Below are 25,019 nucleotides of genomic sequence, written 5' to 3' on the forward strand. Positions count from 1 at the left end.
GTCACATGGTTGGTGGAAGTATTTGGATATCCGGTGAGAGGGCGGGCTCCATGAAATCCAATAAACCGATCTTCATTGGTGAGACCCGACACTGTCCATTGTCGTTTGCCTCCGTTGATGAAGTGTAGTTGAAGGAGATATGGGGTTGTTAGAAGGAGGATGAGACATTTGATAATTTTTTTTTTCATCAGCCAAATTGAAGTCCTCATATGAGAAGGAGGGAGTCCATGGTGGTAGGAGGGGAATCAGGGGATAAGAGGAGACTGATGTGTTTATTTTTATTTTTTGTTTTTTTTACATTGAGGTGTAACATGTAGTAGGTAAAAGGGGAAAATGAATTGCACATACCTCTCCACCTCCACTTGGTGGAAAGAGACATGAAAAGAAAAGAGAATTAAAGGATAAAATGTGTAACTTCATAAGAAAAGAAATGAGAGATAGATATAAAAAGAAGTGGATATGAAATGTTAAGAAAAATAGAGTGCGAACATATCATTGTTGTACTATAATCTCAGTTCACCTTATTTTGTTATTCATCTAAAATTTTCACATATATGGCGGCTTTAATTCCTTTGTAATTTTTTCTTTTTAAGTTTCTCCTTCTGATTATGACGTAAACAACCACAGACAGATCAAATTTTTTGATGTTGTGAGGGCAATATATACATAGGCTATGTTTGACATGTCATTTCAGCTAGCTTATAGCTTATTTGACTAGCTTAAAAGCTCCATAAAAGTATTTGACGAAAGAGCTTATTTCAGTAGCTTAAAGCTTTAAGCTATAGGCTATCTCAGGTAGCTTAAAGCTTAAAGCTTAAAGCTTATAGCTTATTAAATATATTCTCATTTTTATCCTTATTATTTTATTAAAATTCCACCTTTAGCCTTATATGTAAACCTATTTACTTATCAGTTATCACACTTGTCTCATATGTTCACCGTTCCCGAACACAAATAATTACTACTTCGGAATAAAACAAATAATTTTATATTACAAATTATTTGTTTTATTCTATTTAATTTAATAAAAATATATAAAAATAAATAAGTAAAAATTAAGATATTATATTTTTAAGATGATAAATAACTTGAGTGAAATTAAAATATTTATAATAATTTTAATATTAATATCATTTAGGTATTAATGTGAAAATAATGTAATGTTAAATATCAAAATAATTATTTAAGTATGTCATTTTATGTCATTTTACAATTTTAGCTTGTTCAACAGCTAATTTTACCAAACACTTTTGTTCCAATTACGTAGCTTTTCAGCTTTCAGCTATCAGCTTTCAGCTAGCTTTTCAGCTATCAGCTAGCTTTTCAGCTATCAGCTAGCTTTTCAGCTTTCAGCTAGCTTATCAGCTAGGCGTGCCAAACATAGCCATATAAATTCGTAACAAAAATTAACATATACTATTAGGAGGGCATTTCATACCAAAGGGGACACAAGTGAAGGTTTTTTTAACAAAAAAGGGGCATAAAAACCATATATTTTTACTACTCAGGTGAGATCATTTAGCAATTTGGAACACAATGATGACGTTTTTACCAAATGGGCCATAAAAAATCACATACTTTTACTACTGATTTTTTTTCTAATAATGTTTTTTTTCAAAATCAAAGTGAGGGCACCTTCCCTCGTACACTTATAAAGTTATACCTCCATCCGTTCTCATACACAACACAAAAGGGTATATATATGTAACACCCCGGTTTCTCAACTGAGGAGTCACATTAGTAAACACGATTATTTCGTAATCCTAAGAAAACACGATAATTTTTTTCCTTTTCAAAACAACTAAACACAGTTTAATAAATAACGTAGTCTTAATTAAACAACCCGTTCCCGACATATAATAATATTGTCTTACAATAGCATAAGTAAGTTTCCAAATTAAGTGCGCACACTTAAACAGTGGCGAAAACAGGATTTTTGTAACAGAGTTTTCAGATAGCGAAGAAGACTCAAAGCATAAACTACTAAGAGGAAACTATACAGCTTCTTCCATCCTTGCTCCGCCGGTTACTATCCCTCCTCCATCTCAGCATGGCTAAGCATCGCCAGAAGGCTCTTCATCGCCTAATAGCGTTAAGCGCCCAAATAACAAGTAGCAAATATAATGGGTTAACTCCATGCAATTACCAAGTATAAAAGAGAAAATCATGCTATTCAAATTTAATTACCTAGCATGGTAAATAAACTAGCAACATAACTAAACTCATATATCAACAACATAACATAGATTAACTCAGATAATAATAACCTCAACAATGTAACATCAAATCAGATATCAATAAACCAATAACTAAAATCCAACAACATAGGGTCAGGTGTTAGTTCCCTATAATGCAACTATATGCTGCTACCAAAATGGATCGATCAATAACGTCTCGCAAGATGGAACAATCACGCGGGACCACACCCCACCTCATTGCCACTTAAAGACCAAGCCCTATATGCCAAGTCAATCAACAACAATGCCCAAACCAATGATTTATTCGGAGTAACTACATGTTATTCCTATTATCAACGAACATAACTCAATTCAATTGCATACCAACTCAGTTCAATGACAGAAACCAGTAAACGGCCGAAGCCTCTCAGAAAACGAAGACACACGTCTCAAGAATGACACGAAACCAACGCCAAAATTTCGACAATTGAAAGAGCTACGCTATAGCTCAGGTCATAGAGACCCAAAAATTATTTTTGGACACGGTACCCTAACAAACAGGTTTCGGCCACTTTAGAAAATAGGGTTTCCGAACTTTTTCTTCGATCTAAATCAATTCCTAGGTATTCTTAGGCGATATCTAGGCCAGGGAAACTCTCAGAAAAATTATCGGATCGAAAACTAGAACAGGGGTATTTTGGTCAAGATTTTTAGCTCGGAAACTCAAAATCAGAATTTCGAAAAATAAATTGGATGAGGTCGATACCAACGACGTTTATGACGACTAATCCTACTAACGCTAAGCTCAGTCGAGAATTTTTGATTCAAAAAGCGGAACCTCAGCATAAAATGGGTATTTTGAGCAGAATTGAAGTTCTGCGGCGATTCGACGTGATTTGGCGAAATGTAATCCGCTAAACATGCTCTTGGGCATGCAGGGAATAAGTTTAGACAGAGAAATCAAGTTATTTGGACAGTTTTACAAAAAGCTCAAAACTTTGAGCACAGAAAGACATAGAGAAAAGCGACAGAATTTACGATCAGAGGTAAGGAAAAGCATCAGTACCTCGAGGCCTACGCGTAGCAACGAACAGAACGACGATCAGACAAGAATCGGTGAAAATCTTTTTCTCCTCCTTCCTCCTTGAAGCTCACGGTTGTGTGTGTGTGTTGGTGGTGATGTTTTTTTTTGTTTTTTTTTTTTCATTTTTCAAGCTATTTATAGAAAATGGAAAACACGGGAAAATGAATATTTCGCGATTCCGATTTTTCCTGCACATTCCTCCGAGAATTCTAAGATAGGTTCTAGCGACAGAATTCCAGAACTCAAAACAGGTTTCTCAGAATTAAAGCAAACAATCCAAAGTCGGTGTAAATCTATTTTACCCGAAAAACTACTTTTTGCAGTTGATGTCGGATGAGAAAACTTCTTTCTGAAGAAAGATTAGAAACATCAAAAGAAATGAGTGTATGCGTGTGGAATCTTCGTTTGAAGCTCCGAATAGAAAAAAGTCTTCATCAAAAGTTTACTTTAAGGTTCTTGAGCTAACAGGAACTCGGTTTCGGCAAACTTCCGATAATCGCAATCGATCGTTCGTACAGTCTAGGGTTTCTTGTCGAAACACTAGTCGTGGAAAGGAATAAGAGAAGTTCCTATATTCCTCTAAATATTTTTGAATATCGTTTCTACAGTGCTTTAAGAGTAAATTAGTCATTTACTAACGTTTTCGCCCTAAGGCGGAAGTGAATGAAACTCGTGCTATAACCTATAGCGACTATATAACTATTCTTAACCATTTCCTGAACTTTCTTCGTCATAACACTAATCCAAACATTAAACACGAGTCAAGTTCCTCTCACGCTTACACATAATCCTATGCGTGAGTTGGAAATTAATTATTTATTTAATTCTAAAATCTTGAGTCTTACAATATACATGCATTTTACCATAAAAATCAGGATTCACGGTCTGTATAAATGACATTTACGTTGATGTTTCTTTTATATTATTTCCCTTCAAACGGCTAATGGCCTCTTTTTTGTTTGGACATCGAAAATTTGACAGAACTAAAAAACAAAACTACGACACAACTAGAGAATCCTTGAGGAGAATGAGCTGAAGCTCACTTGCCGACTGATTAATGTCTTGAGTCCCCGGAGAAGAAACGCTATATCCCTGTTTGAGAGCTAGTCCGCAACTGCATTGCCATCTCGATATGCACCCAACTAACAGTCACCCGCCAATTTTTGGACATGAGCTGAACAATATCCCGTTGGATTGGTGCTTGAGAATGGTGATTCACACGGTCCAAGCTGTCATCTTCCAAGATGGAAACTAAATCATTGCAGTGAATGTCACAAGAAACCTTCTTATACCCATGATTCCAAGCCATATGAAGCCCATGTTTCAGAGTCAATGCTTCCGCTGTAAAGGGGTCACCACCTGCTTCAAGGAACATAATCCAGTTATCCAGCATCCCACCTTATCACGCAGGAGACCTCCGCCTCTCATACAATTCTCAGCTTCACGAAAGCTCCCATCAGTATTAAGCTTGAGATAATAATCTAAAGAGGGTTTCCAAACATGGCTCATCAAACCTGCCCCAAGACAAATTTGATAAGGTTGCATCGCATAAATGAAGTCATCATGGTCTCGAGTCAGCTTTTGCCACGCTACATGGTAGGGGTGCACGCGGGTTGGGTTGGGCGGTTTTTCAGGCTAAATAGAACCCGAACCGATCAAAATTGATTGGGTTGGATTGGTTCGGATTTCTTGATTTTACACCTTCGGATCCGATCCGATCCAACCCGACAATGTTCGGATTGGTTCGGATGGATTGATTGGATCGCAATTAAAATAATATTAAATCTGAAATATTTTATAAAAATGGAAAAAAATATTAAAATTTCTTTAAAAACCTCAAAACATGATATACTAAATAGTATGGAAATGATTAAAAATAATATACCAAATAGCATGAGATAGGAAGTATCACATATCATAATGGCATCAAATGGCTAAAAGCCAAATACCATAAAATATCAAAATGCACATGACATCCTTGATTCATAATCAAGTGCGCATCCATATCTTGAATTACATCCATTTCTTGAACCCATGATCCAAGAATATCAAGTCAAAATTACATCCATATCTTGAATCTAACTCCAAGTACAAAAGTGCACATCATCCATACTACACAGTACACATTAGTCATTAAAGCAAACAAGTCAAAGACATATCCTAAACTTCAAGGCATAAATAGTCCAAGTCACATCCTTGATCCATAACCATAACAACTCCATAATTACAAGACAAAATAGCAAGAGTACATAACTAGTCCAAGGGTACAAGTGATGAAGTGAACATCCATAACCATGACAAAAAGAAAAATCAGCAACACTGCATAACTCCAATAAGCATAGTTTCTAGCATCCTGCAAATAACAATAAGTCAGTAACACATTCATTTCATGTGTAAAATTAGCAAAATGAATAAAATTATTACATTTGAATATTACCTCACTAATACTTCCTTTACCAAGTGCCATCACCATCCTGATCATAACATCCAACTTCAGACATGTCTAATTATACAACATTAAAATGAATATCAAATTTTCAAGTTTAAAACCACATAAAAACAAAAGAAGCAAAATTAAAATCATATCAATCAATTTAAACAAACATACCGGTCTCAACTTGCACCACATCAGTAGGTTTATTATGCACCTCAGCAATAATCTTCCTAGGGGTGTCCTTCAACCAGTTTTGGGTGCATACCAAAGCCTCAACCGTTTTAGGACTCAAGGAACTACGGTAGGAATCAAGAATACGTCCTCCGGTGCTAAATGCAGACTCAGATGAAACTGTAGACACTAGTATAGCTAACAGATCCCTAGCCATGCGTGAAAGAACATAATACTTCTGCGTCTTGCCTCTCCACCATTTTAAGAGATCAAGATGCACATCATCCTCTCCATCATCCTCAATGTATCTCTCTAATTCATTTTTCTTGTGTTCACCCAATTTTTTCTTTTGTCTCAATCTATACTCATCATCAACAGATAGACTTGATTCAAGAACACTAGAATGTGAAATGGAGGACGAATCAGAAGATATCACACTAGTAGCTTCACCATCAGGCACAATAGGATACTTAGCTTGATAATATGCAAACAACTCCTTGATAATATGTTTCAATTTATCAACCACAGACATACATTCATCAGCAGCATACATTTTTGTCAAGCTAAACTCAATATAATCCAATTTAAAACGAGGATCAAGGAACAAAGCCACCAACAACATATAATTCACAGATTCCATATCCCAATACTTGCCAAATTTATCTTTCATTTTAATGGCAATGGACTTCAACCCAATATCATTCCCAACAATAAATGAGTTCAAAATTCCATGAATATTAACCAACTTGCGAAAGAAAGAGTTGGAAGTAATTTTCAATGAAGAAGAAACCGCAAGTGTAGTCTCATAAAAAACCTTCAAGAATTTCATTATAGTGCGAGCACGAGTCCAATCATCATAATTAGGACACCCCGGCCCTTTATCCACAGTAAGACAATCACATAAGAGAGATCATCATATTCTAGTCTATCAAATGCTCTTTCAAACTTTTCAGCCACCTCCAACATTAAATAGGTGGAATTCCACCTTGTTGGCACATCAAGCACAACCTTATGCTCACTAGTAATGTTTGCCTCTATGACACATTTTTTAAAAATGTCATTCCTAGTTGGAGATGACCTAACATACCTACAAGCAGCCCTTATCTTAGTAATGCAAACCTCAATTTCCTTCAACCCATTAGAAACAATGAGATTTAAAATATGGGCACAACACCTCATATGCATATACTTGCCATTCAATAAAGTTTTACCATTCCAAGCACTCATATTCTTAGTCAAATAAGAAAGAGCAGATTTGTTAGCACTAGCATTATCCACTGTGACACAACAAACACTAGTGATCCCCCAATCTTTCAAACATTTCTCCAAGGTTTTCCCTATGGTATCCCCCTTATGATCAGCAATCTGCCCAAAACCAATTATCTTCTTGTTTAATTCCCACCCTTTATCAATATAGTGAGCGGTCACACACATGTAACTCATATTTTGAATAGAAGTCCAAATATCAGTGGTTAAGGACACCATTTGATAGTTCATGGACAAAAGAGACATCAATGTCACCCTCTCTTCCTTAAACAACCTCATGCAATCTCTATACACTGTTATGCGACTAGGAATTTTGAATCTAGGCTGAGCCTCAAGCATGAAACCTTTAAATCCCTGATTTTCAACAAACTTAAATGGAAGTTCATCCAAAATAATCATCTTTGCAAGCTCCTCCCTAGTTTTTTCTTGGTTAAAGTCCACTAATTTAAATGATACTGCAGTATCGCCTTCAGCCTCTGAACCTAGATGAAGTGTTTTTTGCTTCTTGTCATTTTTCCTATTAGGGTTCTTCATGCATTTTTTACCATGTTTCAATAAATTGCTAGTTCCATGAGTAGAGGTATTACCTGCATAACATTTTCCACACCAAATGCAGACTGCCTTGTCACCACCCTCTTTCTTAAAATTATCCCAAGCACTTGAAGGAGGTCTAGAAGGAGGTTTAGAAGGCATTTCAGTCGCTTTTCTTTTCTTGCCTCGTCCTTCCACGGAAGAAAGCTCTGGTTCTTCATCTGCAGATGCAGCAACAGAAAAAGGAGTATGAGTGCTTCTTGTTGGTGGAGTGAGAGCACTCCCTACTTGAGTCCTAGCAATTTGATCTTCGGTCATATTAACTCTAAACAACAGTCAAAGAACAACAAAAATTAGTTATTTATTACATTACAACACAGTTGGGTGTATTTAATTTGAAATAATATAACAGCTTCTAACAAAGGAAGATGATGAACATATTCATAAAAGAACAGTACAAAAAGAAAAAATAAATTAATCAGTCCATAATAGGAACATATTCATAAAAGAACAGTACAAAAAGAGAAAAATAAATTAATCAGTCCATAATAGCTGTTTGGGTAGTTCTCACCTACTATGGAATTGAGTTTGATCCAAATGTTTTGAGGTAAAGAAACTAAACTTACTTTATCGGTTTGAAACATGTTAATACTTAATTCTACTTTTACCTACTTGATTGTTGGATTACTTATGGTGTGAAGTTTCATAATTTATGTAGATTTGCGAAGCAGTATGCTCTTCTATTACTCGTAAATCAAATGGCTTCTGGATTGTTCAGAGCTATTACAGCACTTGGTAGAAACATGATTGTTGCTAATACATTTGGGTCCTTTGCACTTGTCATGCTTATTACATTGGGTGGCTTCATTCTATCTAGAAGTGAGTTCAACTAACAGAAAATAACAAGGTTGTTACTTATTATTGTAGAATGGAAATTGATATTAATGCTACTTTCATTTCACTGTCATTGAAACAGAGGATATCAAAGGCTGGTGGATTTGGGGTTACTGGACTTCAACTTTAATGTACGGGCCAACAGAACAGATAAAAAAATAAATAGCACAGAACAGTAACACAAGCCTTTCGAGTTCCGCTACCGCATCATGATGTACACACTCCTCCACACCGATCTCCGCTTCGGCGTCATCTACACCGACGCCGTCACCGGCACCGCCGAGGTCGGCTGCGTCGGCGAGGTCATCAAGCACGAGCGTCTCGTCGATGACCGATTCTTCCTGATCTGTAAAGGTCAGGAGCGGTTCCGTGTCACCAAGCTCGTCCGGACCAAACCCTACCTGGTCGCTCAGGTCACATGGCTCGAGGATAGACCTTCACCTGACGCGGACCTTGACCTGGATGGGTTGGCGAGCGAGGTGGAGACGTATATGAAGGATGTGATTCAGTTATCGAATCGGTTGGGTGGGAAACCAGAGAAGGAGGTTGGGGATTTGAGGAGGAAACTAGAGAAGAGGAGAGAAGATAAGAGGGAGAGAAGATTACCTTTGATGGCCGATGGAGGCGACGCAAAAGAGCTGTTGGAGGCGGCGACGACTTCTACAGAGGGGGGTTGAGCGAGATCGGCGACGTACAGAGAGAGCTGGAGGCGGTGACGGCTAGGGCATGGTTGAGGGCAGGCGGCGTGAAGAACTGAAGTGAACTGAAGAGTAAGACTGAAGAGTAAAAAGTGAAAATGATGAAGATGAATTGTGAGATTAGGTTAGTAAAATTTAATTTTAATATTTATATTTAGTATTTACTTGGGACTTGGGAGGGAAAAAATATATAATTTTATATATAATATAATAATATATATATCCGGGTGGTCGAGTTGGGTTGGATGGATTTTTCTGGAACCCGTAATCCGATCCGAACATGGTCGGATTGAAGCAAATCCATCCAATTAAATCCGATTGTCCGATCCAACCCGGTATTTTCTTTTCGGATCGGATTGGGTCGGACGGGTTCGTCGGATTTGCCCGACCCATGTGCATCCCTACTACATGGAGAGGCCAAGGATTGTCATCAAGGACCATATTAATTATCATGAATGGCCTCTTTCAATAAGGCCGAAATTCTATAACAATTTAAAAAAAAAAAGCATACAAATATTGAATAGAATTTATTTAATAATAAAAATATGTCCTACTTTAGTAAAAATATAAAATTATTCAATAATTAATAATAAATCTCTGTTTTTTTCTGGAAAGGCTAGGAGTAATAAATCTTTATTTAGTAAAACCAAAACAATTTTTTATACCTAGAGTTATGATGGTGGGTGGGAGAGCTGCTCCAATCCAAATTATATATAAAATCATCTGACTCCCATTTCAACAAAGCCACTTCCCACCTCAACATAGCAATAGCAAAATCTGCTACGTCTACAGACAAGCCAATCATTCAGCATATTCCTCATCATGAGTTCAGAAAACAAGAACCATGGTGATGAAGCATCATCACTTCCGCTGTTACCACACTCCTCCTCAACCTCTAAGCATGAGTCTGACGGCGAGCTTGAGAGAATTCTCTCCGACACCACCGTGCCCCTCCTCACCCGCCTCGGTCCCGCCACCTGGATCGAGCTCAAGCTCCTCTTTCACTTGGCCGCCCCCGCCGTCCTAGTCTACCTCATCAACTATGTCATGTCCATGTCCACCCAAATCTTCTCGGGACACCTTGGAAACCTTGAACTCGCCGCCGCGTCGCTTGGTAACGCCGGCATCCAAGTCTTCGCTTATGGTCTCATGGTACCCCTTGTTTATCCTTCATCCTTATCATCGATCTTCATTCATTTCATCCATTGGCAAGTTTTTTTTTTGAACTCATCCATTGGCTTGTTGATTAGTGTATGATATAGCAATAATTTTTTTTAAAAAAGATTTATGACATGATCTATTTTTTTTGTTTGTTTAATTTATGACATGATCTATGTAGTCAGATATTCTTCTCAGATATAGTCAATGGTAATGATTGAATTTAAATAAAATAATACTATTAAATTAAATACTTATATGGCTATATATATTATATTATTAAAGAGGTTAGTTTTTATGCATTATGCATTGATAGTGTAAAAAGTTTACAAAGTCATATAGTCACAAGTCTTCGTAGGATAGCTCAAGTGGTAGGAACTGAATGACAAATGGGTTAGGTAGGGGACGTCCAGGGATCGATTCATGACGAGTGCAATTTATCTTTCGATTTACCAAAAAGAGATAGTCACAACTCACAACCTTCTATTTTTTATTATAAATATTATTAAAATTAAAATTAATTATGAGTTAGCAAACAGAAATTCATACTGCACTGCTGGTACATAAAAATTCATATTTTTAATCAATATATAGGTATTTAATTTAATAGTTTTATTTAAATTCAATCATTACCATTGACTATACATGATTGTACGATGGAATTGATTCTTGAATCATAAAAATGATTATTAGATCATTAAAGCAGATATGTTCACATGAATTGTTTCTTAAGATCTAAAAGTCTCAAACACTCTTTTCAACCTATCTTATTAATTCTTTCAAAAAAAAAAAACCTATCTTATTAATTTGTTAAAAAAAAAGGTAAAAAGCCTATCTTATTAATGAATTCGTGTTTATTATGGTACTTAAGTTAGATAAATATGTGATACTTAAAATGACATGTATTGATAAACGTACATGCTAAAAAAAAACCTACATGCTCTGATTGAGTTAGTATTTATATATTTATATTGGTATTTTATTTTATAAATTTTAAATGTTAATATTATTATGCAAAGTAATCTTTCAAATAGTTCTCAACTTTGCATCTCCTCTACAGCACCATCGATTTCATTGTTTTCCTGTCATGATCTCTAGATGTTACCCTCTATGTCGTCAATAAGCATCGACTGCCAAAACTCTATTGCACATGATAATAATCAACGGGGCCACTTAATGCGGGTATGACACCCAGAATAATTTATGGGTGCCACAGAATTCATTATTAATTAATTAGTTGAAATTTATAATTTCAGTACACCTCACTTAAATTTTGGTATCACATTGTTAAAGAGAGGTTGAAAAGAAAATGTTGCTAGCATTTTTTTAAATTTGACTTACTTTACTTTACATGAATGAATTCATTTAGAGGATAGTACGGCCAAACTCATTTCTTTTTTTTTTTGTTTATGTATATGTTGTTCTTTAGTTGTGTACATTATTTCTAGTTCCTTAAATTGGTTATTGTAAATGTTATTATATTTGTTTATGATAAGATGAGCTCTTGATGTTACAGTTGGGTATGGGAAGTGCTGTGGAGACGCTATGTGGACAAGCATTTGGTGCTCACAAATATGAAATGCTTGGAATCTACTTGCAGAGATCAACCATCCTTCTCTCTCTTGCTGGCTTGGTTTTGACGTTGGTATACATTTTTAGCGAACCCATTCTAATTTTTCTCGGTGAGTCCCCACAAATTGCGTCCGCAGCCGCGCTTTTTGTGTGGGGCCTCATCCCTCAAATCTTTGCATATGCCGTGAACTTCCCCATCCAGAAGTTCCTTCAAGCACAGAGCATAGTCGCGCCCAGCGCATACATTTCAGCCGCCACGCTGGTGTTGCATCTCTTGCTGAGCTGGGTGGCAGTTTACGAGGTTGGGCTAGGCTTGTTGGGTGCGTCGCTAGTTTTGAGCTTATCGTGGTGGATTATCGTGATTGCGCAGTACGTGTACATTTTGAAGAGCGAGAGGTGTAAGCGCACATGGCAAGGATTTTCGTGGCAGGCATTTTCGGAGTTGCCCGAGTTTTTCAAACTGTCGGCGGCATCTGCTGTGATGTTGTGCCTGGAGACTTGGTACTTTCAAATTTTGGTTTTGCTGGCAGGGCTGCTTCCTCATCCTGAGTTGGCTCTTGATTCCCTTTCCATTTGGTAAGTAACTCTTTGAATTTTTATTAGTTTCTTAAATTTTAATTGATTAGTAATTGAGTTTTAAAGGTTAATCTTGTCTATTTGGTGAGCTTCTCTCCGCTCTTTCTTCTTTTTCAATGTGTTTTTGAATGAATAATTCAATGTTGTGTGGTAGAATTTACTTTTTTTCTCCAGGTTAAATTCGATATGATAAATACTAATTTCTCCACTAATCATCTCTAGCAATTGTCTTTACCAATTGTCGGCATCTTCATTAGGGAATTTATTTTGATAATATAAAATTTAGATTTCATTATTATTGTTGAGTACGTCGACGTTTGTTGGTGTGGTTTTTTATTTGATGCCATAGCAGGAATCAATACTTGACAAAAGTGACTTATGCTTTTTATTATTCCTCCATGTGGAATAGAAGGGATATGTTATGATTCAAAGTAGGAAAATTAATCATTGGATATAGTAAAACGGGTAGATAATTGAGTTTCTTAAATATTTAGTTCGGATTTAATTTTTATGAAGTGTGAGTGTGTATGAAAAATAATTTGTTGGGAGAAGTGTGATAGCTATGAGGATACCTTAAAAAATAGAAAAGTTAATATTTGACTTGTACTAATATATTAGAATCCAATTAGGCACATATAATTGAAAATCAACTAGGAAAGAAGGGACTATGAAAGGATTTAAGATAAAGTGGATCCTTAAATATATAAGCCCTGCAATTATGGGGCTTCTTGTCCTTCACAGAGTTGCATGTGGTTCTGCACAAAAATGCTGCATGTCTTGGTAGCATTATTATTTGCAGTTCTGCTATGCGGGTACAAAATCCTTAATGGTGGGGGTCGAGGCACACAAAAAGAGTAAGAAGGGATCCTGAGTTCTAGACAGAGAAAAACAAACAAGAGAGTGAACAACAGCTCAAAAGAACACGTGATGAAAATTATGATATTTTTGTTGCGTTTCAACCTTCAAATCATGACAAGTTAAATTGGGACTGAACTTGTGGGCCTTGTCTTATTATTCAGTTGTGGAAGGTGGGAGACCATCGAAATTATGTGTCTAATTTGATTTACAAACAAGGAGGTTCTGTTGATTTTTGTTCTGTTTTTTTTTTTAAAAAAAACTTGTTACTAATTATTTGTTATTTGTTATTGCAGTACCACAATTAGTGGGTGGGTGTTCATGATCTCTGTTGGATTCAATGCAGCTGCAAGGTAAGATTAAGTCCCTTTTTTATGTTTGGAAAATTTCCATTAACTTAGTTAGGTACAAGAGGCATATATATATATATATATATATTATAGGCAAATGTTAGTGGTTAGAAATGTTAGTAAATTAATCTCTCTTCCGGCCGGGTTCGAACCCGGGACCCTTCACCCTCACCCCACACAACCCTTATGTCCCTAACTCTTACTATAAAATCAGGAACTTTTAATTTTGTAAGCGTGAATAATCATAGGAACAATACTTCATATCACTAATAATGAACATGTTTTGGTATTACAAATGCAGTGTGAGAGTGAGCAACGAACTTGGAGCAAGAAATCCAAAATCAGCCTCATTTTCAGTTGTGGTTGTGACATTGATTTCATTCATAATGTCGGTTATTGCAGCACTAGTGGTGCTTGCATTACGGGATATCATTAGTTACGTCTTCACAGGGGGTGAAGAGGTTGCTGCTGCAGTCTCAGACCTTTGCCCACTGCTAGCACTTTCTATTCTCCTCAATGGCATTCAGCCCGTCTTATCAGGTAACTGATTTAGTTCATTTTCCTCAAATTAATAACATCAATTCTGGATATGCTTGTAAATTAATTTGTTTAGGACAAACTTGACATCAACTAGTAAAAGCTAAAAACATGGGTTTTACATCCACTAATTTTCAAATTTGTTTCTCATTTTTTGTTTTAAGGCCAACTAAAAGTTGTTTTTGTTCTCTACTTTTTAGTTTCAACATATTATTTGATTTTCTCATAAATGACACAATCTTATATCACCAAATTTTTTATTTTCTGAACCCAAACAACTTATTTTATTTGCTTTTTTTATATAAAATTATTTTTAAACTAATATTAACAAACAAATTTACTAAAAAGTTTTATTTAAAAAAAAATCAATTTTGTTTTATAAAATAGTTTCCAAAAAAAAAATCATAAATTATTTCTAAAAACAGTTCTCATTTTTAGCTTTTAAAACCTATATATCACAATAGTTCAGAGATGTTTTCTATTTTTAGTTTTTAAATGACCCTTTTATAAGTTGTAAACCACCTCTTTCAAACCGTTTTATCTTTTCTTTTCAAAAATAAATTTTAAAAACTACTTCCATAAACCATTTTTAAATACAGAAAACTAAAACGGAAATCAAACAATCTCTTGGATATTTTTAGATTTTAGTTTTAAAAACTGAAAAATAAGAAATATTTTTAAAAGTAGGTTACAACAAATAAATATTTTTTTCAATTTTTAAAAAATAGGAAACGGTTTTTGAAAACTACAACCACATGTGACTTTTTATTTTTTGAAACTACCACACGTGACTTTAGTCTATAAAAAAATTGTACACTCTCTTAAACATCTCAAGATTTTTTGGTTATTTTTTTTTTTTGGTTGCATGGAGGGGCGAAAGCCCCGGAAAGCACTAATGCCACACTCCTTCCAAAGGAAGCGAGGCCATGGGATCAAGATCCCTTACAAGAATACTATGACATTCCCCAAACGGAACATCCCACCAATGCGTCCCAAACTCTAACCCCAACCCTACCTTGGCTAGGTAATCAGCAAGGAAGTTCTCATCTCGCGCTCCATATTGAAAGACCAACGAATCGTGTACCCCTTGGGATCTAAGAATATCCTGGACAATATGTCCATATTGGTGACTACTGGTATCCTCAGACTCAAGCAACTGAATAACCTCAAGACTATCACTCTCAATAATAACTTGAGGCTGCTCGAGCCCCATAACTAGGTCTACTGCTGTGGCTACCGCCATGAGTTCTGTGAGAAAAGCATTATCCATCACAAAGTCTCCAAGGTTTCTACTAAAGCCCCGCTTCCATTTCCCCTCCGCGTCCCTCAAAACCCCACCACAGCTAGCCATAAGATTACTACCCAGCGCTCCATCCACATTCAACTTATGCCAGCCTCGATCGGGGGAAGTCCAGCGACAGTTCCGATCCCGAGTCGGATTGCTATCAAAGATCCCTCTCCTCTCTCCATTCAGGTCTACCAGTGCACTAGCCAGCTCCGGCAGCGAGGACTGGTGCTCAAGCCCTAAGGATCGCAGAAGGCTCCAGATACGCGCACCACTGAACGGAACTTGGTTAAAAATCCAATCATTCCTCATTCTCCAAATTGCTAGAAGGGTTGAAGCAAAAAATCGAGGCCAATCCACTGCAGAATTGCCAATTAAGCTCCCAGAAATATTACTCACTACCCAGTCATCCCAATCACAAGAGTAGAAGCCTTGGTTACCTCTGTTCCTTGGGTAAACCGCATTCCAAAAGCCTTGCACAGCACTACAGTCCCTAAACAGGTGAACCAGAGTCTCTGCTGAGCAATGGCACATTGGACACACCTCATTAGCAGACATGTGACGTCGGACACGCTGGACATTCGTGAGAACCCCACCATTAAGCAACTTCCAGATGAATACGTGAACACGTTGAGGCCCTTGCAACTTCCACACCCCTTTCCAAACCTTGGCATCCGTCTCATTATGCGTCTTTTCCGCTAGCAGATTATAAGCTGATTTCGTCGTGAATTTCCCAGAAGAGCACCCGGACCATATCACCTCGTCCTTCATATTGTTATTGAAAGGAGAATGAGCGCTTAATATCTCCTGGATGAATCTTCCTGGGATGAGATTAGTAAACATATATAATTTCCACCCTCTGTTAACCTCATAAAACTGTGAGATCGGAAGGTCAAGCTGCTCCTGAGGTACTGCCTGAGTAGCAACGTCCGCGAGGACATGTCCCGACAACAGCCACCGATCCCGCCAAAACCGGATGTCTTTCCCATCTCCCACCTTCCAACTGCAACCTGATAAGAGCTCCCCCCACGTCTTCCGGATTCCCTTCGACATCAAGGATTCTTTCGAGCAACGCGACACCTCTGGGATTTTGTCCTCCCGACACCCATACTTCCCTCTGAGGACCCTGACCCACAACGAGGAAGGTTGTTGGATCAACCCCCACCCAATTTTCATAACCTGAGCTCTATTGAAGTCATGTGTTCTGCGGAAGCCAAGGCCCCCCTCTGCTTTCGTGTTACAAACCGTCTCCCATTTCACCTGATTCATCTTCCTGGAACTCCTTGTTGATCCCCACACAAAATTCCGTTGCAACTGGTCGAGTTTCGAGCACACTCCCTTTGGCAGCAGCATCGTTTGCATGGCATAGGAAGGCAACGCTGCGACTACGGATTGGGCTAGCGTCACTCTCCCTGTTAGGCTGAGAGATGAGGCTTTCCAAGCGGATAAACGCTTTTGGGACCTATCCAGAATAAAGTCATATGTAGCTTTGGTAGGGGTTTTGTGAATGAGCGGGACTCCTAAGTACTTCCCCAGGTCAGAAGTTAAAGGAATCCCCGCCATGCTACTGATTCTCGACGCCTCACTACGGAGCACATTCTTAGAGATCAGAATTCTCGATTTCTCCTTACTCACTTTCTGACCCGATGCATTACAGAAATCCTCTAGGCATCTCATCATAACCTGAACCTGAGCGGACGAGGCTTCTCCAAATAAAAGTAAGTCATCTGCAAAAAAGAGGTGAGTAATAGGGGGGCCCGCCTTAGATAACTTAACTGGTTTCCAATTAGAGTTATCCACTTCGCGTTGGATTTGGTGGGCTAGCCGCTCGATACAAAGCACAAAAAGGTAAGGGGATAGGGGATCCCCTTGCCTGATTCCTCTCGAAGGCACAAACTTCTCTGTCTTCCCTCCATTAAACATCACCTGAAAGGAACTCAAAGAAACACAGCTAAGAATTAAGTTGCATAACTTCTCATCCAACCCTAACTCCAAAAGAGTATCCAACAGGAAGCCCCAATCCAATCTGTCATAGGCTTTCTCTAAATCAATTTTCATAGCCACCCATCCCTTCCTCCGCTTGAGATACCTCATAGAATGAAACACTTCCTGAGCTATGACAATATTATCCGAGCTTTGTCTCCCAGGAATGAAGCTGCATTGGTTGGGTGCCACCAAAGCTCCAAGCACTCCTTTCAAACGGTTTGCAATCGTCTTTGTCAAAGTCTTATAGATCACATTACAAAGACTTATAGGTCTAAACTGGGACAGGAGGCTAGGTCTATCCAGTTTGGGAATTAGGATAATAAGAGTGTCATTAATCTCGCTAACCTTCTCTGGATTCTGAACACACTCCTGGATTAACTTCACCACTGACTCACCCACCACGTTCCACTGGGACTGAAAAAACAAAGGGTTCAGGCCGTCCGGCCCTGGAGCTTTTAGAGCACCCATACCAAAGACCGCGTCTCTGATCTCCTCAGCTCCTATAGGACTTCCAATCTCTCTAAGCTTCTCTTGAGGTAGACGCGGGAAAGCACCTCTAACATGATACCTTATCCCCCCTCCACTGGTTGTGTATAAATTTCTGAAAAACTCCACCACCATAGTTTTCAAAGTGTCATGATCGGTCACCAGAGTACCATCTTCCGTTGACAACGCCTCAATTTTGTTCCTCTTTCTCCTTACCATTGTTGTCGTATGAAAAAACTTCGTGTTACGATCTCCGTGTTGAAGCCAAGTAACCCTACTCTTCTGTTTCCACAAGACTTCTTCCTGGATCAGAACCTCTTGGTACTCCTTCCACAGACGTTTCTGGAGTTTATCAAGGTAAGGGCTAGGTTGCATCCTGAGTTTACTGTTAATTCCCTCCAGTCTCTTCATTAGTCTACGTTTTTTCTGACCAATCTCTCCAAACACCTGGGTATTCCACGTCTGTGCAGCTTCCCGGAAGTTCCCAGACGCTGCCCCCCAATCCTTATTACCCCTCCACGCTTCCTGGACTATGTTGGGGAACCCGTCATGAGTCAACCAACTCGCAAGGAAACGGAAAGGCCTATCTAGGCCAAACTGCGCGTCATCTCCGAACTTTATAAGGAGGGGCGAGTGGTCCGATTTCATCTTAGGTAGGTGAAGAATAGAAGCCTCCGGGAACGCGCTCACCCACCTCTGAGAACCAACTGCCCAGTCTATACGCTCTTTAACTCCCCTCCCCTCCCAAGTAAAGGGAGGACCTTTGAAGCCCATATCTGACAGGAGACAATCAGCCAAACAATCTCTGAATTTGCCCATTGACACAATATTTGGAGGTGCTCCTCCCATCTTATCCGAGGCACTCAAGTAAGTGTTAAAGTCTCCCATCACGACCCAGGGATCCCTCACATTACTAGAAATCCTACGCAGCTCTGCCCATAGCACCCCCCTAATAGCTGCATTAGGGCTACCATAAACGAAAGTTGCTAGGAAACTCGGCTGACCATTTTGAGGAGAGATCCGCGAATGCACAAACTGGCGGTGGGATGAAAGCACTTCCACAGAACCCCAAAGAGAGGACCAAATAATCCAAATCCCTCCTGAAAATCCTTCAGCTTCCACAACATAAGACTTGTCGAAACCCACTGTCTTCATAATTGAGTTGATTCTATCCGACCCAACTCTAGTCTCGTAGAGAGCCATACAAGCAACGTTGTATCTAGCAATAACATCCTTCAAAAGAAGGGGGACCCCTCTAGCCCCAGCACCACGAATATTCCAGCTCATAATGTTGTACAACATTAAAAAACCTTTGAGTCTAACAGTAGAGTTGCTTAAGAACTCCTAGGAAACCGAGGAGATAAACTCCTTTCTCGATCCTTGTGGGTACCAAAACCCTTCTCATGCGGGCTACCCCCCGCTGGACGGTCCACTCTGGTGTTCTTGCCATGTCCATTCCTGCCCCCTACGTTATTACGCGCTTGCCCAGTGTCCTGAAGCCTTCCATGTTGGTTACGTGCTTGATTTTTAAGAATTTTAATGGATGTAGGGCCCACATTCGCTTGCTCAGTTGTGGGACCCGGTTCCCTCATGCTGCCAACACCCCTCGTAGTGGACATGGTCTCAGTACTAATCCCATGAAAGTTAGTTCTCGCCGCCTCCTTGGGATCACCGCTTGCCGCCTCCTTGGATATGACACTCTCCTCAGGGCTGGTAGCTGGGGCATTAATTCCTGCCCCAATCATTGGGCCTGGACTCGGGTTTTGCGCCTCTACCGAGGTTGACCCCTGGTTACCGCTGGCTGTTATTTGCTCATCATGACTAGCCTTTTCAGAAGCAGTGGGCCCCTCTCTGACACTCTCATGAAGGAGAATATTCTCTCCCTCTGAACCCCTCATAACTGCAGATCCCAGAATCCCGCCTTGACCTCCGTCAACTTCCATATTTTCCAACACGGAAAATCTGGTTCCTCCCACCTTCTTCGCCGCCGCTGGCGCTCCCCTTCCCCCCACCGGCGACTGCCGTGAGGAGTACCGAGCTGTCCTCTTCGCAATCATCCAAGGGCCAAAATCACCTTCCTTCTCCGCCTGAGGGATCTGCAGACCTTTACTTGCCTCTACCATGCCTGCGGCAGCCTTCGGACAGGTTTCTTTCTTATGCCCAAACTTTCCACACTCAAAACATATAAGATTGAGGCCTTCATATTCTATTTTAAACTCCTCATTCTCAAACACAAACTTCGATATCAAAGTCTTTCGCAAGTCTACCTCAACACAGATTCTTGCGAATTTCGCTCTCTCAGCAGTCACTCCGGTTTGGTTCTGCCATGTATAATCATCTACTTTGACGAACCTTCCCACAGATTTTCCTATCTCCTGGAGGACTTCCTGGTCATAGCATTCGACCGGGAATCCTGGAACCCGAAACCAAACCGCAACGCGATTGAGTTCTCCTTTGGATGGGATGAACATTGGCCTCCATTGTTGGACCACTAGGTAATGTCCCATAATCATCCAAGGACCTCCTGAGAACGCATGAGCATAATCCACTCGATTTGAGAACCGCACCACGAAGAAATCAAAGTCTAGGTCTATCACCTCCAGGTCTCCATTTGGATGCCATAGATTTCTCAACCTATCCTTAAGCAACTTGAGGCCAATGCGCTTGCCAAGCAGCTTCACAATGATTGAGTTCTGCCAAGGCTTGCTAAGCTCTCTCCGTTTCTCCTTTGAAATCCGGATCACGGGGCACAGTGGATTTCTCTCCACCTCTGCGCTCCCCCCCTCCTCAAGATCACTCTCGCTTGAGTCAGACTCAAACCCCTCCGGGGGAATTTCCTCACTCTCCTCCTCTTCCCCCCCGTTCACACCAGCACAGATGTCCTTGTACGAGATCACTCTCCTGGACGGTTGTATCGCAGTATCATTAGCCTGCACTAGCCCATTAATCCCTCCTCCTTTGTCAACCCCCGGTGGATCACCGGCGTCGTTCATACCGGCAACTAGCAAGTGAGCACTCCAGAGAGAGAAAAACCCTAAATTGACTTTACTATGAGACAAATTTTATTTTTTTTTATTATTATTTTTTTATTTTTTATTATTTTTTTTTGGTTATTTTTGAATTCTAAGTTGGACACACACAATATTCTTAATTATTACTAGAAACTACTCAAACTAGCTAGAGACCAGAAAAGAAATTACTCAAACTAGTGCATTGAATATAACATATCACATATGAATTTGAAGGTGTGGCTGTTGGATGTGGATGGCAAACTTTCGTTGCGTATGTAAACGTGGGTTGTTACTACGGTGTTGGCATTCCATTGGGCGCTGTTCTCGGCTTCTATTTCAAATTTGGAGCCAAGGTATGTTATCATGTTGATTGTGTTATTTTGGAAGTTGCTTTGACTCCTTAATCTGCACTTTGATGTATATTAGCTTTATAAATTTTTAACAATGTTAATATATCTCAATTATTTCATATATTTTGTGGTAGGGAATATGGCTGGGAATGCTAGGTGGCACAGTTATGCAAACAATAATTCTAATGTGGGTCACATTTAGAACGGATTGGATCAAGGAGGTAAAAACATCCCATCATCTCTAGAAAAAAATTATTCTCATAACATTGTTGGAAATGAGAAATTGAAGTTATTATTTATTAGTGTCTAATAATAAATGTTGTTCTTTGTAGGTAGAGGAAGCAAGCAAGAGATTGAACAAGTGGGAGGAAAAAACAGAGCCACTTCTAAACTGAAAAATTGAATAACGCATGTGGGCCATGCTATTCAATGATATTGGAAAAATGGCAGCGTAACGTAATGCAGAGGCTAAGTTTGTTTTTCAGTTTGGGCAGGTCAATGTGGGTTTGAGTTGTATTGAACAATGTGTCACTATGTTTGGATGGCTTCAACTCATATTCACCTTAACTCACTTTGTGTCCAAAACCCACTTTCACTCAACTCCACTCAATCCTCACTTCTACTTTGGATGAAAGTTGGTTGGTACATTGATATTGAACTTTTATAGTATTATACACTATGAAAGTACTTTTGGTTAATATTATCCAAACAAAATTAATTTATCAAACTTACTTTTAAAATAAAAGTATCCAAACATAAATTACATTACAACAAACTCACATTAATCCAAACTCTGTTTTGCAAACCCATATTGACTCAAGCAAATTATGAAGATTAATTCTATAGCTAAAGGAGGGTCATATAGGTTCCTTTCATTGTACCAATATTTAGAATTGAGAGATTGTTCCATTTTGAGGCAATGAATTATAAACTTAAATTGTCATTTTTTCCTAAAATTTCTAAGTCGATGACCATTGAATATTGCTTTATTAGCAACAAGCCAAAACCAAGGGAGCAGAAATGTAAGCTGGTGATGAAATCATGGTAGAGGAGGCTGATCTTACGGAAGCAATAGAAGACAAAGCCCAAGAGATCGCGGTAATGGTAGAAAGTATAGGGAAATCATTCTCCAAGAAAGACTAGGCAAGATCTTTCTCCTCGGCGAGAAAAAAAGATGAAGCAAAAAAAAGACGCAAAAGTTCTTCTCCAGGAGAAGATATTATTGAGGAAGATGGTCATGTTCATTTCCATTCAATTTCTAAAGTGTTCACTAAGGGAGGGAGTTCACCCAATGCTTGTAAGAAGCATAAGAAGCACTTAAAGGTCATGATAATTTTTGGCAGCTCATAAGAGGGTGTTAAGCCCTATAGTCGGGCCAACGATCCAATCTATCCATTTTACAATGAAGGAGTCATGGTCAATCATGATGACCCAATGGTGATCTCGGCCACTGTTGTGCTTCAAACACACATGTAAAAGAGAAAATGCACTTCATTACAAAAGTAATATAGGATTTAACTCCCAATTATTCTACTCAAGGGACTAAGGCTTGGACGTTAGGCTTCTGAGGATGGGTTCATTGATTAGGCAATCAAAAATTTGTTGGAAATGTAAACATGCAAAAAATAAAGTAAGTGTTAGAGATAAATAGACATAATATCCTACGGGATATTTCTTTATTTAATTATTGATTTACTTTGTAATATGCCTCAGAATATTCTTAGCATATTCTGTCATTTTATTATTATAAATAATATTGTCTACCTCACACACAATTTGTGGTGAGAGCATCCAATCTTACATGATATCAGGTTTAGGTTGAAACCCTAGCCTCCAACCCTCTGCGGCCACCTTCTCTTTTTTTTTCTATTCTAGGTACTGCCGCAGCTACCTTGTCTTCCGTGCAGTTGCCTCTCTTTCTCTTTGCAGTCGCTGACGTCACTTGCACATGTCTCTGTGCTGCCTCGCGCCCCGCGCCGCCTAACTTTCAGTGCGCTGCCATTTTTTGTCCCGTAGCTGCCTTGGGTGGTCCACACGCGTCAAAGCTGCCTCCTTTTCTTGTTGACCACGCAGCTCTTGCTTTTCCGTGCGCCGTTCCATCCACTTGCAGCTGCCACGCGCCAGACCCTGTCAGCCCTCTGTCTCCCGCCGCCAGACAGCCTTCACTAGCCGTCAGACATCGTGTTTTGTGCGGTGTCTTCCACGTGACCCACACGGTGTCCTCTCTCCTCCGTTTCTTGACGTTTTCCGCGCCGTCAGACAGGATTCTGTCCTCCCAGGCCCCGTGCTTCGTGTCGTAGCCTTGTGCACGTGTGCTTTTGGTTCATATTTTTCTTGACAACTTGCTTTTCTCCCATGGCTTCCGATGCTACTCCTCCGACTTTTTCCATGAACACTTTGGTACATATGCTTACGGTGAAACTTAAACCAGATAATTTTCTTCTCTGGCGTAAACAGGTTACTGCTCATCTCCAGAATCAGAACTTGTATGATATTGTTGACCCTACCGTCGATCCTCCGCCAGAATTTACTCAACAGACATTTGCACAAACTGTTGCTCAACCACACCGTACTGGTTCTCCTTCTCCAAATCCTCTTTATGCTGAGTGGCAGACTCGCGATCGTAATGTCAACAGTCTGCTTCTTTCCTCTCTCACTGAGGAAGCCTTATCTGAGACTCTCAGCGCCACCACTGCTCGTGATGTTTGGGTTGCTTTACACTCTGCTTATGCCTCACGCAGCAAGGCCCGTGAGCTACGTCTCCGTGATGAACTTCAACTTATGCGTCGTGGCTCTCTATCAGTTTCCGAGAACGGGCGGAAATTTCGCACTATCTGTGATCAGCTGGCTGCTATTGGTGCACCTGTGCCTAATGATGATAAAGTTCACTGGTTCCTTCGTGGTCTTGGCCCCTCATATGCAAATTTTTCCACGGGTCAGCTTGATCAGGTACCCCTACCTTTATTTACTGACATTCTTTGTAAGGTCGAGAGCCATGCTATTTTTCAGGCTTCTCTTGAAGAATCAGTAACTCCTCCGCCAGCTGCCTTCCATGCGAGCAATCAGCCCCGCTCTTCTGGTACTCAGTCTTCCACTAGTGGCAACCGTGGAAATTTTGGTGGCGGTTCTCGTGGTGGAAATCGTGGAAACTCTAATGGTGGATCTCGCCAGCGTCGCAATAATGGTGGCTCTGGTCGTCGTGGCTCTTACACTCCTCGCTGTCAAATTTGTCGTGAGCAGGGTCACTATGCTGATAAGTGTCCGGTTCGTTGGGATCGTTCTTCTGAGTCTGCCAATTTGGCCCAATCCTTTGTTGCGGGTTGTTCGTTGGATAACTCCAACTGTTCTGATTGGTATATGGATACAGGTGCCACCTCTCATATGACTCCTTCTCTATCTCAGCTGACGGACTCTCAGGACTATTCTGGTAATGACCGTGTCCTTGTGGGTAATGGGGCTGGTTTACATATTACTCATACTGGTTCTCGTTCTGTTTCACATTCTGTTCCTTTATCTAATGTTTTGGTTGTGCCTCAGTTAACTAAAAATCTTGTTTCTGTTAGCAAATTGACTCGTGACCATCATGCTAAAGCCGTTT

The 25,019-nt window shown here is 39.5% G+C and overlaps 2 protein-coding genes across 2 annotated transcripts; both read left to right on the plus strand.

The window, feature by feature from the left end:
* The first annotated feature begins 8,766 nt into the window (after positions 1-8,766).
* Positions 8,767-9,234, plus strand: LOC130743863 (uncharacterized). The gene has a single exon (XM_057596085.1). The coding sequence runs from the start codon at positions 8,767-8,769 to the stop codon at positions 9,232-9,234; it is 468 nt and encodes a 155-aa protein (XP_057452068.1).
* Positions 9,235-9,973: 739 nt separating this feature from the next.
* LOC130748645 (protein DETOXIFICATION 40-like) lies at positions 9,974-22,166 on the plus strand. Its single transcript, XM_057601879.1, has 7 exons — positions 9,974-10,407; positions 11,930-12,561; positions 13,713-13,769; positions 14,068-14,306; positions 21,306-21,424; positions 21,556-21,642; positions 21,754-22,166. Exons 1-7 carry the CDS (start codon positions 10,078-10,080, stop codon positions 21,814-21,816), a joined length of 1,527 nt encoding a protein of 508 aa, XP_057457862.1. The 5' UTR covers positions 9,974-10,077; the 3' UTR covers positions 21,817-22,166.
* The last annotated feature ends 2,853 nt before the right edge of the window (positions 22,167-25,019 follow it).

Source organism: Lotus japonicus, chromosome 3, assembly GCF_012489685.1.
Source record: "Lotus japonicus ecotype B-129 chromosome 3, LjGifu_v1.2".
NCBI classification, from domain to species: domain Eukaryota; kingdom Viridiplantae; phylum Streptophyta; class Magnoliopsida; order Fabales; family Fabaceae; genus Lotus; species Lotus japonicus.

Excerpts from the sequence above, each read along its gene's own strand:
- LOC130743863 (XM_057596085.1), top strand. The coding sequence starts at position 8,767 with ATGATGTACACACTCCTCCACACCGATCTCCGCTTCGGCGTCATCTAC.
- LOC130748645 (XM_057601879.1), top strand. The coding sequence starts at position 10,078 with ATGAGTTCAGAAAACAAGAACCATGGTGATGAAGCATCATCACTTCCG. Across the intron at positions 10,408-11,929 it reads TCTTCGCTTATGGTCTCATG|TTGGGTATGGGAAGTGCTGT; the intron begins GTACCCCTTGTT and ends TTGATGTTACAG. Across the intron at positions 13,770-14,067 it reads GGATTCAATGCAGCTGCAAG|TGTGAGAGTGAGCAACGAAC; the intron begins GTAAGATTAAGT and ends TTACAAATGCAG.